The following is a 15,423-nucleotide window of genomic DNA, read 5'->3' on the forward strand; positions in this document are numbered from 1 at the left end:
AATGTAAACCTTAAGTTTGTCTTGGCATAAGAAGACAAAGACTGAAGCAGAAGACGTGTTACGTGTGGCTCATGGACGTGATAGTTACCACTTGGACAAAAAGATAACTGAATGTAATTTGGAAAAAGTGATATTTTATTTTTCATGGGCAAATAAAAAATTGAATTAACCTATCAAATTAAAATTGTATTCCATCAAATTGACAATCTAGGCAAACACCTGTAGTCCATAGGGCTCAACATTTTATCATGTATTATCTTAAGAATTTATCAAATATATGAATTTATCGAGTTTGGAAACCCATCTTGACTACTATAAGCTCGAAAAACTACCAACAACATCCCATATGTAATTTACTCATCAGTTTCCTTTTTCCTTTTCATATGTTGATGTTTGACGAAGCCCCTGTGGAAGAGTTAGAATCGGTACATTATACGCTATTGCTCTTGGACTTCAACATATATGATGTCTAAGTATCCAATAAAAAGTTCAAGTAATCGCAGCAATACATGTTACTGAGTATTTTGCGAAGTAATTTTAATGAACCATTGAATGAATTGAATGATTTTCAGAGTTAAAAAAAAAACCTTCTAGCTCATCAACCTCTCCCTGTTTCTTGCATGGATCTGTAGTAAAAACCATATGCTACAGATCAATGACGGGGTGAGATTTTCTATCACAATCTCTCCTATGTTAAAAGTTAGCTCAAATAGTAAAGTTTTCCTCATACGTATATATCTAGTCAACGTGGGATTCTAACAAGAGATGTAAAAGATTATAACTGTGTATCAATAAGAACGTGAGAATGGAGATATGCACATCAGTGTTTTTCAATTAGTAAACCGAAGACTTTGTGCTAAATAAATTATTGAAGGACCCGTCATGGCCCAATCTTCACTGCATAACAGAAGAACTTTACGTTTGTCTGTGCTGAAGACATTATTGTTTCTAGTTAATTGACGAAGACTTTTATTTAAATTATTGCAGAAGTCATGTAACTCGTTCTTCATTGCATGAACCTAAGAACAGAACCCATAATTTTCAACATACGTGAACATTAAGTTTTATGTCGGATAAGAAGACCAAGACTGACGCAAAAGATGAATATATATTTTGAGCAAAAAACATACTCTAAGACTCAGTAATTATTTTTATATCCCTATTCTGAACATGTGTTAGACCAAATTACTAATTAAATTAGCATTAAAATAATATTTAAGATAATTTTACATAAATAATTATTAAATATAAAATCTAAATTATATTTAATCGAAATCTAATTTGGCTTGATGATGCACATATACCATGTGTATTGGCAAACGTTACTTGGTGGTGTGGCTCATGCTTTTCCAATTGTGGAAGTTGGAGTTCCACTCGACGAGCTCAAGAAGTTTATCATCTATTTAAGTTAAATTTAAGTCAACACATGTTCCACCTCAATTCAGCTGTCTTCAACCTAGTTATTGGTCAGACTAGCCGACCTGATTTGCGTTACTAAAACTTTTATTATTTTTTTATTAGAGAAGGATGACAAGACAGTAAAGTTAATATAAGATTTTAGTTCATACCTTGAGACAGATTGTGTCTCAAGATCTATTATAGTACCCCATTAATGTTACCACATCGCAGGGTATTTAATCATTCCATCACATATGGAGGACGTGATCCAACGGTTAATATTAGGTGCGTAACATTGCCCACAAATTAGACAGCAAAGCAAGCCCTCAAGATGATTGTAATTTTGTGGGTATGATGGCTGATTTATGGGCGATGTTACCTTCAATAGCACCTTTTTATTTGGGTTAACATTATACTTAATACCAAAGAAGAACAGCCTCTGTAACATGGTGGTTAATGTAGTCACCTCTGTAACGAAAAATTGGGAGTTCGAATCTCTTCAGTGGCACTCTGTTTATTCCAACTTGTTTTTTGGTGTGAAAAATCATCTTCTTTATTGTCTTCTGCTGAGTTAGGTTTAAATATATTTAACTTTTTTTTTTAATTTTACAATTCCTGCTCCCAGGAAATTCCCCTTAATAATTCATAATTACGCCTCAAGCTTTTGCCTTTGTTGTTTCTTTTCCATGTTATCCAACAATTTTTGGGCTGTGGTGACAAGCTAAGAATGGATCTCCGGATGTTTTGTTCTGCTCTGTAAAATGCCCTTGCTGAAATTACTAGTCCTATTTAAGTTTTTTGCTTCTTATGCATGAATCTTTAATATGTATAAATCATTCCTTTAAAAAAAGGTGCAATCGAATGAGTCTTGGTTTCTCTCTTGTTATAGCAGCAGTGACTAATATTTTTACACCCGAACCGAGCATTGATACAGTTGAAGGGTTGGTTCGGGTCAACCGATAATCGGATCAGATTACTATTTAAATAAATATTAAAATAATATTTAAAAATAATCTTGACTCCATTTAATTAAAATATAATTTGACAAGGTAACACACGTAACATGTGTATTGGCAAGTTTTGGTCTGGTGGTGTGGTTTGTGCCTTTCCAATGGTTGGGACTTGAGTCCCAAAAGTTGCAAAAAAATTTATGCATGATGTCAACATACATTATTGAGTTCAGTCCTGCTATATAGGTTGACTAGTAGAATGAAGAACTTTGTGGCTATGATGGTCGGTTACCAATGTGAATTTGGGAGCAGGAAAGGGAATTTGAGCAATGCAGTGATTTCCAGCTTCTTTCTCTAGTTCAAAAATTTGACAATCAGTGTAAGAAAGGAGAATACTGTATTGCTTGACCAAGACTTTAATGGAGTGGTTCTCACTTGTGAACGACAGCGACTCACTAGTCAAATTTCATAGAGTCTGTTATAGGACCAGCCATTTTTCTTTCCTATTTATAGTCCCATATCTGTTCTTGTGATTTCATCATAGAGAAAACATGGGTTCTCTAACATGGTCTTATCAACTTCTCTTCCTCCACTTTTTGTTCTTCCACTCACAAACATCTGCAACACTTTGTTCTCGTCATGATAGTTTTGCTTTACTCCAATTCAAGCAACTATTTTCCTTCCAAAACACTTCTTCTGAAGAATGTATATATAAAAAGGTTCCTTCTTCTCCAAAAATGATGTCTTGGAAAGAGGATAATGATTGCTGCTCTTGGGATGGAGTCACATGTGATAAGGTAACGGGTCATGTGATTGATCTCGACCTTAGTTGTAGCTGGCTTTATGGAAACATCCCTTCTAATAGTAGTGTCTTTTTCCTTCCTCAATTGCAAAAACTCAATCTAGCTTTCAATAATTTCGATTACTCTCAAATTTCCTCTAATTTTGGTCAATTGATCAGCTTGACACATCTTAATCTCTCTGCCTCAAACTTTAATGGTTCTATTCCATCTGAAATCTCACATTTGTCTAATTTGGTTTCATTGGACATCTCGAGTGTATTTGATGTCTACCCAATTATTTATCATTACTACTATGAGAATCCTCCAGTTAGTATTGAAAGACTTGTTTTCGAAAGGCTAGTTCAAAATCTGACCCTGTTGAAAACCCTTGCTCTTAACCATGTAGACATGTCTACCATCATACCTAATTCATTGATGAATCTATCTTCATCTTTGACTTCTCTAAGTATTTGTTATTCTATATTGCAAGGGAACTTTCCAACTCAAATCTTTCGCCTACCAAATCTGCAAATTCTTAGATTAAGAGGTAACTTCAACTTGACAGGTAGTTTTCCCAAAGTTAATTGGAGTAGTCCACTCAAGTCTCTGGATGTCACTGACATTAGCTTTTCGAAACAATTCCCTAATTCAATAGGTAACCTCTTGTCCTTGAGGGAATTGTATCTCGAGAATTGCACTATGATGGGATCAATTCCCACATCATTTGGAAACCTTACACAACTTACTTATTTGAGTCTCGGGTATAACAAATTCAGTGGTGAAATGTCATCATTTCTTTCAAATTTTGTCCAGCTCCGTTTTTTAGATATGTCATTCAATAGTTTTAGTGGTCAAATTCCATTTTTTTTTTCCAACTTAACACAACTTTCTCATTTGGACTTGTCAAGTAACCAGCTCATTGGCCCAATTCCTTCTCATGTCAATGTCCTTCAAAATTTAGTTGTCATTAGTTTAAATAACAACAGTCTTAATGGCACTATACCATCTTGGCTATTCACTCTACCATTATTGGAAAGTGTGGACCTTAGTGAAAACCAATTAACGGGTCATATTGATCAATTTCGAAGTAAATCTTTGAACTACCTTTATTTGGATGGTAATGCACTAACTGGCTCTATTTCAACTTCAATATTTGAACAAGTGAATTTGACCTTTCTCGCACTTTCTCAAACAATTTGAGTGGAATTGTAGAGCTTCACTTATTTTCAAAGCTTAAAAACCTTTTTTCACTTGATCTTTCTCATAATAGTATATCAATTAACACTACATTCAAAGCTAGTTCATCCTTTTCACAACTTCGTTATTTGATGTTATCTGGTTGCAGCTTGAGTGAATTCCCAAATATACTAAGAAGCTTTAATCAATTAAGTTATTTAGATCTCTCTGAAAATAAAATTAGTGGTCAAATACCTAATTGGATGTGGGAAATTGGAAGGGATAGTTTAGTCTATCTAAATCTTTCCCTCAACTACTTGACCAACATAGAAAAGCTTCCATTGGAGAATCTTGCAATTCTAGACCTTAATTCAAACAAGCTCCGAGGATCACTTCCAATTCTACCGTCTTTCTTGACAGTCTTATTTTTGTCAAACAACAAATTGTCAGGAGAGATACCAGATTTGATTTGCAATAAGAGTGTCCTGGAAATTCTAGATCTTTCTAACAATAGCTTCAGTGGCAACATTCCAATATGCATGGGAAACTTTAGCCATCTTCATGTGTTGGATTTGAGGAAAAATAAACTCAGTGGCACAATTCCAGGAAGATTTGCAAAAGGCAGTCTATTGAGGACCCTCAACTTGAATGAGAATGAATTGGAAGGGCCAATCCCACGATCTTTGGTCAATTGTACGATGCTTGAAGTTCTAGATATTGGCAACAACAAGGTGATTGATACCTTCCCATATTGGCTACAAAGTCTCCCTGAATTGCAAGTTCTTGTACTTCATTCAAATAGATTTTATGGTTCTGTACGAGGTTGCTCAGAAATGAATCATTGTTTTCCAAAGTTGAAAGTACTTGACCTCTCAAAGAACAAATTTGGTGGTCCATTGCCAGCCTCGTATTTCAAAAATCTTCAAGCCATGAAGGATGTTGGTGAAGTTGGGACGAAGTTACAATATATTGGTGAAAGTTATTATCAAGATTCCATTACAGTAACAATGAAAGGGCATCTGTTTGGATTTATGAGAATATTCGTTGCTTTCACTGCCATTGATTTTTCAAATAATAACTTCTGTGAAGAGATTCCAGAAGTAATTGGAGAGCTTCATTCACTTATACACCTGAATCTTTCTTCAAACAATTTAACCGGTTACATCCCATCATCACTTGGAAATTTGAAAGCTCTAGAGTCTTTAGACCTCTCTTTCAACAAGCTTGGTGGAAAAATTCCATGGCAGTTGGCAAATTTAGACTTTCTTCAAGTGCTAGACTTGTCTCAAAACCAACTCACAGGGCCCATTCCACGGGCACCGCATTTTGATACATTCCCAAGTACGTCATACACCGGAAACTTGGGATTGTGTGGATTCCCTTTGTCAAAAGAATGCAAAAGTGATGGACCACTACAACCGCAGTCAGAAAGAGAAGATAATGCAGAGTCTACAAATGGATTCGGTTGGAAAGTGGTGTTGATAGGCTATGCATTTGGAATGGTGATTGGACTGTTCATGGGATATCTTGTATTTTCAACAGGAAAGCCTCAGTTGCTTGTAAGGATAGTTGAAGGAGAAGACCGTAGAAAGAGGAGGAGACCGAGTGCGAGACGTTGAGGAAGAAGAGAATGGTGGTTTCATGTTCTACAGGCCAAGTATTGTTTGAACTAGTGAAGGAATTTTAGAGTCCTTAGGCAGTCTTATCATAGCATTTCTGAAAATAATTTGTAGTTATAATTAGCAGCTATAATGTATGCTTCAATATCTTGTTTTGTTGAATGTCAGTTTCATAAATGTTGAAGGTCTGATATCATGAACTTGCACCCTCTGCCTCATGAATGTTGCCCTGTATTTCTACACTACAGAAATTACATCAGTTAATATGGAAGGTTATTTTCACAATATCACTTGACAATTTAGATATAGCTTCAGCAGTATTTTAATGAACTGTTTGTGTTCACTTTAACACCAACTACACAAATAATTAATAGATTGCATCCGAGTTATCAAAAATATCATTTCTTTTCTATTCATCATCCGAATCCAACACGTTAATCCATTTTTCGACTCATAGTAAAACATATGCAAGATTCATCTCCAGCAGTTTTTTAACTCTGTGGCGCCATTCCAGGAAGCTTTGCAAATGACAGTGCTTCGATGCTTCAGATACTGCATATCGACAACAACAGGGTAATTAATATCTTCCCATACTGGCTACAAAGTCTTTCTGAAACTAATTAACGACATATCACGGACTTACTTTTCTGATTGTTAGGCTAAACCGCATTAAAAAATCATTTGGTTTTGTTTTCATTATAATTTTTTTCAGTTTCACACTGTAATGGACATGAAGATTTATTAGATAATTCTAAAATCTCATTAACAACTGACATTTTGTTAAGGCAGTGCTCCAGCTTTAGGGAGAACAATTATTTCTCACTCAAACAACGCTGAAACTACAAGTTATTTTAAAATTTTGTTACATTCTAGAACAAAATCAAGAAAGAGGCGAAAATGTCATTATTAAAGGGAAAGACGAAAATGCTAATATTTCGCAAAACATTGACAAAGACTCACTCTGTCTCACCTTGCCCTCCTTTTTATGAAAATTGTTTGTGTGTTATTTTTGGGTTGTAATGACAGGCCAAAAATGAATCTTTAACTGTTTTATTCATCTAGAAAAATTATCAAAATTTGATCTGGGTATCGCTCATAAATTAAAATCAGAAAACATAGTAGCAGTCTGTTTTGGTTCCACCCTGATTAAAAATGTGAATTCCAGCAGCAATACAGTGATTTCCAGCTTCTTTTCCATTAGGCAGTGCTTGACCAAGACTTTAATGGAGTGGTTCTCACTAGTATATGACTATATAAGACTTGGTTTTATAACTGACTTACTACCCAAAATTCGTACTGTAATCCACTACATGAGACAAGATTGAGTGGAAATAGCATAACGTCAAATAAATGCAAAATATTTTCACAGTGGTTAAGAGCTCTCAACATTTTATCTATGGAAGCCAAGACATGGCGTAGAGCAGAAATAAATAATGCTAATAATAATGGCCAATGTGTTGCACATTTTAATTACTTGACATGGCAATATCTTATTGTAACCCACCATTGTTATTTCCTATTTATAAATCTTCATCTGTTATGGTGGCATTATCATAGCCAAAGATGGGTTGTCTAACATGGCCATATCAAATTCTATTCTACCTATTTTAACTTCTGAGATAATTTGTCCTCGTAACACGAGTTTGCTTTACTCCAATTCAAATAACTTTTTTTCTTTATAAACACTTCTTCCAAAAGGGAGGAATCAGTTTCAAAACTAATGTCTTGGAAAGAAGAAATTGATTATTGTTCATAGGATGGGATCTTATGTGATATTGAGACTGGTGATGTAAGTGGCCTCGACCTTAGTTGTAGTGGGCTTTACAGGAACATCCCTTCCAATGGTATACTCTTTTGCCTTGCTCAATTGTAAAACTCAATCTCTCTCAAAATTCTCTGCTTTTGGTTGATTGATCAACTTGATGCATCTTAATCTCTTCACCTCAAAATTTAGTGGTCTTATTTCATTTAAATCTCTCATTTGTCTAATTAGTTTCACTAGATATTTCATGCACTTATGATCACTCCGTAACAACTATTTATGCCTACTCAAAGATTTAGAGTATTCCAATGAGAATTGAGAGACTCGTATTTAAATGGCTAGTTCAAATTTTGACTCTGTTGAAAAACCTTGCTTTCATCAATGTAGACATGTCTATCATTGTACGTAGTTCATTGAACAAATCTATCTTTATATCTTACTTCAAAGTCTCTGTTACTGTAAATTGCAAGGGAACTTTCCAACGAATGTCTTTCACTCACCAAATCTATAGATCCTTAGGTTAACAAATAACTTTAATTTGATAGGTAATTATTCCAAAGGTAATTGCAATAACACACCCAAGTCTCTGGATGCCTCTGATATGAGCTTGTCAGAACAATTACCGAATTCAACTAGCAATCTCTTATTCTTGAGGGAATTGCATATCGAGAATTGCACTCTAGTGAAATTAGTTATCACATAACTTGGTTATTTAAGTCTTCAATACAACAAATTTAGTAGTCAAATACCATCAATCCTTTCAAATTTTGTCTACCTCTGTTTTTTAGATCTTTCATTCAATAATTTTAGTGGTCAATTTCCATTCTTTTTTTTTTTTTTAACTGAACACAACTTTCTCATTTATTCTTGCAGGTAATCAACTCCTTCTCATGTCAGTGCCCTTCAAAATTTAGTTTATATTGATTTAGCTCTCAACAATCTCAATGGTACTATACCATCTTGGTTATATGATCTACCATTTTTGGAAGGTTTGGAACATAGTGACAACGAATTAATTGGCATATTAATCAATTTCAAAGTAAATCTTTGGTAGACATTGCATTAGATAATAATAGACTGAATGACTCTATTTCAAGTTCAATCTTTGAACAGGTGAATTTGGCTTTTCTCTCACTTTCTTCAAACAATTGTAGTGGAATTGTTGAGCTTCACTTGGCTTCATGTTTCTCATAATAATCTATCAATTAACAATGCATTCAAAGCCAACTCGTCCTTTCCACAATTTTGGACTTTGATGTTATCTAGTTACAATTTGAGTGAATTCCCAAGTATCTTAAAAGGTTTAAGTCAATTAAAACGATTAGATCTATCTGAAAATAAAATAAGTGGTCAAACATCTAATCGAATATAGGACATTGGAAGGGATACTTTGTCCTATCTAAATATTTTCTGCAACAACTTGACCAGCATAAAGTAGCTTCCGTGGAAGAATCTTGATGTTGTAGACCTTCCTTGAAACAAGCTCCAAGGATCACTTCCAATTCGACCAACTTCCTTGACAGTTTTATTATTGTCGAACAACAAATTCATTGGAGAGTACCACATTTGATCTGCAATTTGAGTACAATAAAAATTCTAAATCTTTCTAATAATAGCTTCAATGGCACCATTCCAAAATGCATGAGAAAATTTAGAGATCTCACGTGTTGGATTTGACGAAGCATTGTTTTCCTAAGTTGAAAGTATTTGACATTTCAAACAACAAATTTGGCTGTCCATTGCCAGCTTGGTATTTCAAAACTCTTTAACCCATGAAAAATGTCAGTGATGGTTGGTACGTGCTGTCGTTGACACCCAAATTAAATCCTAAATTCCTGTAATAAAAATGTAGTAAAGGAAAGTAGGGATCGATCCCTCGAAGAGCCTTGATTAGTACGTCGTTACAAATAATCGAAACAAAGAAATAAAAAGGGGGTTTTGAACTGAATGCAAATTATAATGGAAAACAATAAATAAAAATTCAGAAAAGTAATCTAAAAGGAATAAATTGATTTAACAAACCTTGGTCTTCGGTCACATCCACCAATGGAACTACGATTGATCATCGAAACAAAATATCACATTAATTAATTGAATATTCGTTGTGGTATTGAATTAACCTGTCATTCCTTACGATTAGTTAACCAAAAACATGTATTCCAATTAACCCTTATTGATTAATAATTCGGATACGATCTCGAATTTAATTAAACAATAGCATTACGAATTAGAAAGACCAACGAAGCAAGACAACACAAGCGTACGACGTTGCATTTAATCCAGTTGATTATTTTCCTAGGATTTAAAGTTTCTGACGCAGCAAACGATAAACCTAGTTGCCACTTCGATTAGGTGGATTGAACAATTACGGATTCAACACCTAAACTAGCAATAGATTATATTAATTGATAAACTAATTGCGCATCTTAGAAATCAACCAACACAATCATGAAATAAATTCAGAAAGATAACCAATACTCAAAAAATTAAAAGATGCATTAAAGAACGAAAATAAATCTCACAATCATTGTAGTTCCATGGTTTCAGATCCCTTTAACCAAGATAAATTACTCAGCCACTGTAGAACATGTTTTGCTCTCTAATTCTCTCTCTACAATGGATGATAATTCTCCAATAAAAAAAATAAGAATATATATATATATATATATATATATATATATATATATATATATATATATATATATATATATATATATTATCTTCCTACTAAAAAAATTGAATCCTAATCCAATCAAGCAAAGTGATACATATCTTCCCAAAAAGAAAGGAAAAGATATGTATCTTTAATATATATCCTTCTTCCTAAAATCTCCTTCCTTATCTAGCTCAATTAATCCTCTTTTCCAGCTGGTGATTATCCCTTTCCTTGGAAGCAAATCTTAATTTTTTATGGACTCTTGTAACAGATCTGGACGTTCAGATCTGCTTTCCGGATTCTGCTCTCATCTTTCACGTGCCCACGCCTAGTCTGCATTACGAAATTTCCAGTTTAATATATCTGCTCTAGTTTTTCCTCTTTTTGGCCCTATTTATTCCAAAATTGCTCAAAGCTTCCTAAAAGCAAAAAGATAAGTAATCCTATTAGATTGCATCAGATTTCCACATAACACAAGGGAATTATAAATTAAAATAGTAACAATTAATGGCCTTATCAAATTCCCCCACACTTATCTTTTGCTCGTCCTCGAGTAAAACAAAAAAACAAAACAAAACAAACACAAAAAGGTTTCATCAATCTCTTTTCTCACGATACCAAAAAGTGTGCATACCTTAAAATTCAACCCAACCAAGATTCAAGCATCAACACACATCATTATCAAATTTTACAAAGAAATATGCACAAAGACAAATCAAGATAATCACATTCTAAAGCATGTATGCAGCTTTGGTGAATCATCCTCACGGTTATCACTCATATCACTCATGTGTTTAATGGTTCGGTGTTTCGCTCAAATTCTTCCAAAGCAAACGTTCTACCATAAGCTTGCTTATACACCAAATCTCCACCACTTAGATTATATACATGCATAAATCCAAAGGACTTTATTTTAGGTTGTAATGGGGCTTTGGGTAAAGGTAAGGATTAATGGATACAAAAGGTTAAAACCATGAATATTATCAAAACATTTAAACACTTAAGGGTAACAAAAATGTAAAGCTAAAGCCACCACATTCACCACATTTCTTTGCTACTTGCCATTGCCCTTTTTCTTCTCTCTTTTTCAACTTCTTTTTTTTTTTTTTTCTGTTTTCTTTTCCAGCATTTGTTTTTCTTTTTTTTTTTTCTTGCATAACTAAGAGAATTGACAATAAAGCTAGCAACATAGGGCAGTAACAATAACAACATAAGGCAATAACTAAGAGAATTTAAGTCCCCTTTTCCCCCACACTTAAAATTCTTCAAGATAGCAAATTTACCCAGCAACAAATTTTTAGTTTAAATGCCCTGCTAATTTTCATGGTTGGGTGAGGATTTTTACTTGAAGGCTTGGGTTTGTAATATGGTTTTAGCACAAAGAATCAAGGGTTTTGTAAGGCTCAAGGGGCTAACTAGGGAAATTAAAATAGGTTGGTTTTTTAAGCTAAAGGTTTTAAACAAGAATGCCTTTATCATTTTCATGCATGCACATACCAATGTGGTCTCAAAACGGTTCAAAGCAATTTCTAGAGATATATTCACATGGAAGAATATCACTCATCAAAGAAAACATAGATTGATTTGAATGTTTCAATCTTTTTTCGGCTCAAAACTCACGGGATAAATAAATTCACCTCAACTTCAAACAAACTCGAGCACTCAATTATCAAAATTTGTTTAAATGTATACCCCTAATTAATTTAACAAATCAGTGTGTATAATGCTCTCCTATTGAATCGGCTAAATTCCAAGGCATGCATACAAATTAATTCATTCAAAGTGAGATTAATGGAACTGTTTAGCTGACTAACAACAGGGGAGGACACACTAGCTGCCATAAAAATCAAACTTTATCCAGCAAGGAGCAGCAACATAGACGAAACAAAGCAGAAAATTTAGGCATAATAGAATAAGCATAACACAAAGAAGACAGAAAAAAAAAAAAAACTGACAGAGAAACAAAACAAAATAAAAGCAGAACAAAGAAGAATAGAGCAGAGAAGAATAAAACAAGTAAATAAAACAGAGCAGGAAAAAAAAATAAAATAAAATAAGACAGAATAGTACACAACAGAAAAATAAACAGCAGAAAATTAAAACACAAATAAACCCTCCCCCACACTTAAACCAAACATTGTCCTCAATGTTGAAGCAAAATAAAATAATAATAAAACTGAAATTTAAAAAAAAAAAAAAGAAGAAGAAACTTCTCTGGTTTTGTGGAGAAGGAAGAACAATTTGAATTATGGAGATGGTGGAGATGGCGGCGTGAATCGTCGGAATCGGACAACAGCTCTGGTGTGGATGGTCTCCGATGGCTGGATTTTGCTGCTCGATGATGCTGAGAACGGGTTCGGACCATGGTGTTCGAAATGGAGGAAAGGGGGCTGCTAGGGTTACGTTTTAGGTGGAGAGGAATTTTGGAGGCATGTGTTTATTGATTATGTCTCTGGAAGCAATTAACTCAGCCCTTTTAATCACACAAATTCATATGGCCCCCTTGGTTTCAAGCAAATATCAAAGCCAAAAGTTGGACTTTTGACAGAAATACATAACCCAGCTCCAGATTACCAAACTGCAGATTCCTCCCCACGTGAACATTTACAGAAGGCTAATTGAGACTGGCAGGAGGAAGAAGACGATTGAACAGTAACCTGAAAATAAAATAAAATAAACCCAATAAAAAAAATCATAAAATAATTGCTAATTAACTATCTAAACCTACTAAAACCGAAATTTAAAACGAAAGATTGAACACATAAACCGAAATTAACGCAATTGTTGAGAAAATTAAAATTGAAACATTAATCAAAATTAAGATTGAAAGCTTGGGTTGCCTCCCAAGTAGCGCCTTTGTTTACAGTCGTCGGCTCGACGTAATGCCTTCATTTATTTATCCAGGATCTTTCAACTCCACTTTTCTGATGTTTTCAGCTGGCACTCCTTTGTAAAACAGTTTGAGTCTATGGCCATTAACTTGAAATACTTTTGATATCGCTGCGCTTTGAATCTCTAGCTTTTTCGGAATTTGCACTAGTTTCTCTTCTTGCTGCTCATTTAACTTGCTGGAAATGATCACTGGTAAGGTTTTCCCATCTCCTAGGTACACATATTTAAGGTGATTTGGAAGAGATTTCAGCTCCAGCTCTGGTACCTGCAAAATAAAAGGTAACAATTTTTCATTAGGCACTGGCAGCTCAATATAAAATAAATTACCTGTATTTTTCAGCTCTCTGAATTCATTCATCTTTGTCCCTGCATTCTGCACATCTGAAATTAATTTAAATTCATCTCTTTCTTTCAAAATATTTTTATGGTTAGCCACCTTTAACTCATCATCACCATCAAGTATATCCTGCGCTAGAGAATCAATTAAATCAACTGAATACACAGGAAAATTCACATCAGAATATTTCATAGCATCATAAATATTAAATTGGACAGCTTCACCATCAAACTCCATGGTCAGTGTGCCTTTGTGAACATCAATTTTCGTTTTAGCTGTTTTCAGAAAGGGTCTTCCTAGTAAAATAGGTGCAGATTGGTCATCATTTTCCATGTCAAGAACATAAAAATCAGCTGGAAAAATTAATTTATCATTAACCTGAACAAGAACATCTTCAATTAACCCCTTAGGATATACATTTGATTTATTGGCCAACTGAATAACTGTGCCAGTTTTTTCTAAAGGTCCAAGATTAAGAGCAGAATAAATAGAATATGACATTACATTAATAGATGCTCCTAAATCTAACATGACTTTTTCAATTTTTGTGCCTCCTATTGTGCAAGGGATGCAAAACATACCTGGATCTTTGCATTTTTCAGGAAGATTTTTGCGAATTATGGCTGAAACATTTTCTCCTACCTTGATTTTTTCATACCTTTTGAGTTTTTGCTTTCTTTTCAATGTACGCAGCTCTTTCAAAAATTTAGCATATTGAGGCACTTGTTTTATTGCATCAAACAGTGGAATATTGACTTCACAGTCTCGAAAGGTCTCATATAAATCCGCATTGCTTTCGCATTTCAGTTTTAAAGCTTCAGGAAAAGGAGGAACAGGTTTGTATTCACTGAAAGAAGGATATTTACCTGTCGCTACCTTTTTGAAAGAATTATGTTCTGCTGCCAATTTTTCTCTGTTTTCTGTTGGTTGTGCTGGTGCAGGTTGTGCTTTAATTGGCATCTCCAGCTCCTTTCCACTCCTCAACATTATGGCACTAACATTCTCCTTTGGGTTCATCACAGTTTGTGACAACAGTTTGCTTGAATTTTGTGCTTCCAGCCTATTGATTGCAGTAGCCATCTGGCTCATTTGATTTTCCAGATTTTGAATGCTGGTTCTGGTTTCCTGCTGAAATTTCATAGTGTTAGTAGCCAAACTTTTAACAATATCTTCAAGAGATGTACCTGAATTAGAATTTTGAGTTGGTTGCTGCTGTCTAGGAATATAATGCTGTTGGTATGGTTGAAAATTATTTGAAGGCTGATCCACATGTGCATTCCCATAATGAAAATTAGGATGATCTCTCCAACCTGAATTGTAAGTATTCGAATAGGGATTATAATTATGATTTCGCTGCTGCTGTCCAAAAAATCCGCCCACTGCATTAGCATGTTCAGAGCAGTCCTCCTGAAGTGTTGGGCACATATCAGTTGGATGTCCTCCTATCGAACAGATTCTGCAAACTTTCGCTGTCTCTGTTTTTCCTACAGCCATTTGACGTACAAGAGTAGTTAGATCATCAAGTCGTCTTTCAAGAGAAGATACATTTACCTCATTAAAGCGCCGAGACGAATGGTCTAATCTATTTCCAAATTGTTGTGAATTTGATGCCATATTTGCAATTAAATTTCGGGCTGCTTCAGGTGTTTTGTCAGCCAATGCTCCACCACTTGCCGCATCAATCATATTTCTCTCATTCGATAGAAGTCCTTCATAGAAATATTGAATAAGCAGCTGGTCACTAATTTGGTGATGTGGACAGCTCGCACAGAGTTTTTTAAAGCGCTCCCAATATTCGTATAAAGACTCTCCAGTATGCTGTCGAATGCCACAGATTTCTTTCCTTATGCT

At 34.4% G+C, this 15,423-nt stretch overlaps 2 protein-coding genes and 1 non-coding gene across 3 annotated transcripts; all 3 read left to right on the forward strand.

The window, feature by feature from the left end:
• Positions 1–3,088: 3,088 nt before the first annotated feature.
• LOC123195647 (receptor-like protein Cf-9) lies at positions 3,089–4,330 on the forward strand. Its single transcript, XM_044609488.1, has one exon. The coding sequence runs from the start codon at positions 3,089–3,091 to the stop codon at positions 4,328–4,330; it is 1,242 nt and encodes a 413-aa protein (XP_044465423.1).
• A 239-nt stretch (positions 4,331–4,569) lies between these two features.
• LOC123195730 (receptor-like protein 33) lies at positions 4,570–5,925 on the forward strand. Its single transcript, XM_044609585.1, has one exon. It carries the CDS (start codon positions 4,570–4,572, stop codon positions 5,923–5,925), a length of 1,356 nt encoding a protein of 451 aa, XP_044465520.1.
• Positions 5,926–15,316: 9,391 nt separating this feature from the next.
• Positions 15,317–15,423, forward strand: LOC123196092. The gene has a single exon (XR_006497603.1). It is a non-coding gene; the product is annotated as a small nucleolar RNA R71 (small nucleolar RNA).

This window comes from Mangifera indica, chromosome 1 (assembly GCF_011075055.1).
Source record: "Mangifera indica cultivar Alphonso chromosome 1, CATAS_Mindica_2.1, whole genome shotgun sequence".
Taxonomy (NCBI): domain Eukaryota; kingdom Viridiplantae; phylum Streptophyta; class Magnoliopsida; order Sapindales; family Anacardiaceae; genus Mangifera; species Mangifera indica.

Bases quoted from the DNA above. Each gene is read 5' to 3' on its own strand.
- LOC123195647 (XM_044609488.1), top strand. From the start codon at position 3,089: ATGTCTTGGAAAGAGGATAATGATTGCTGCTCTTGGGATGGAGTCACA.
- LOC123195730 (XM_044609585.1), top strand. From the start codon at position 4,570: ATGTGGGAAATTGGAAGGGATAGTTTAGTCTATCTAAATCTTTCCCTC.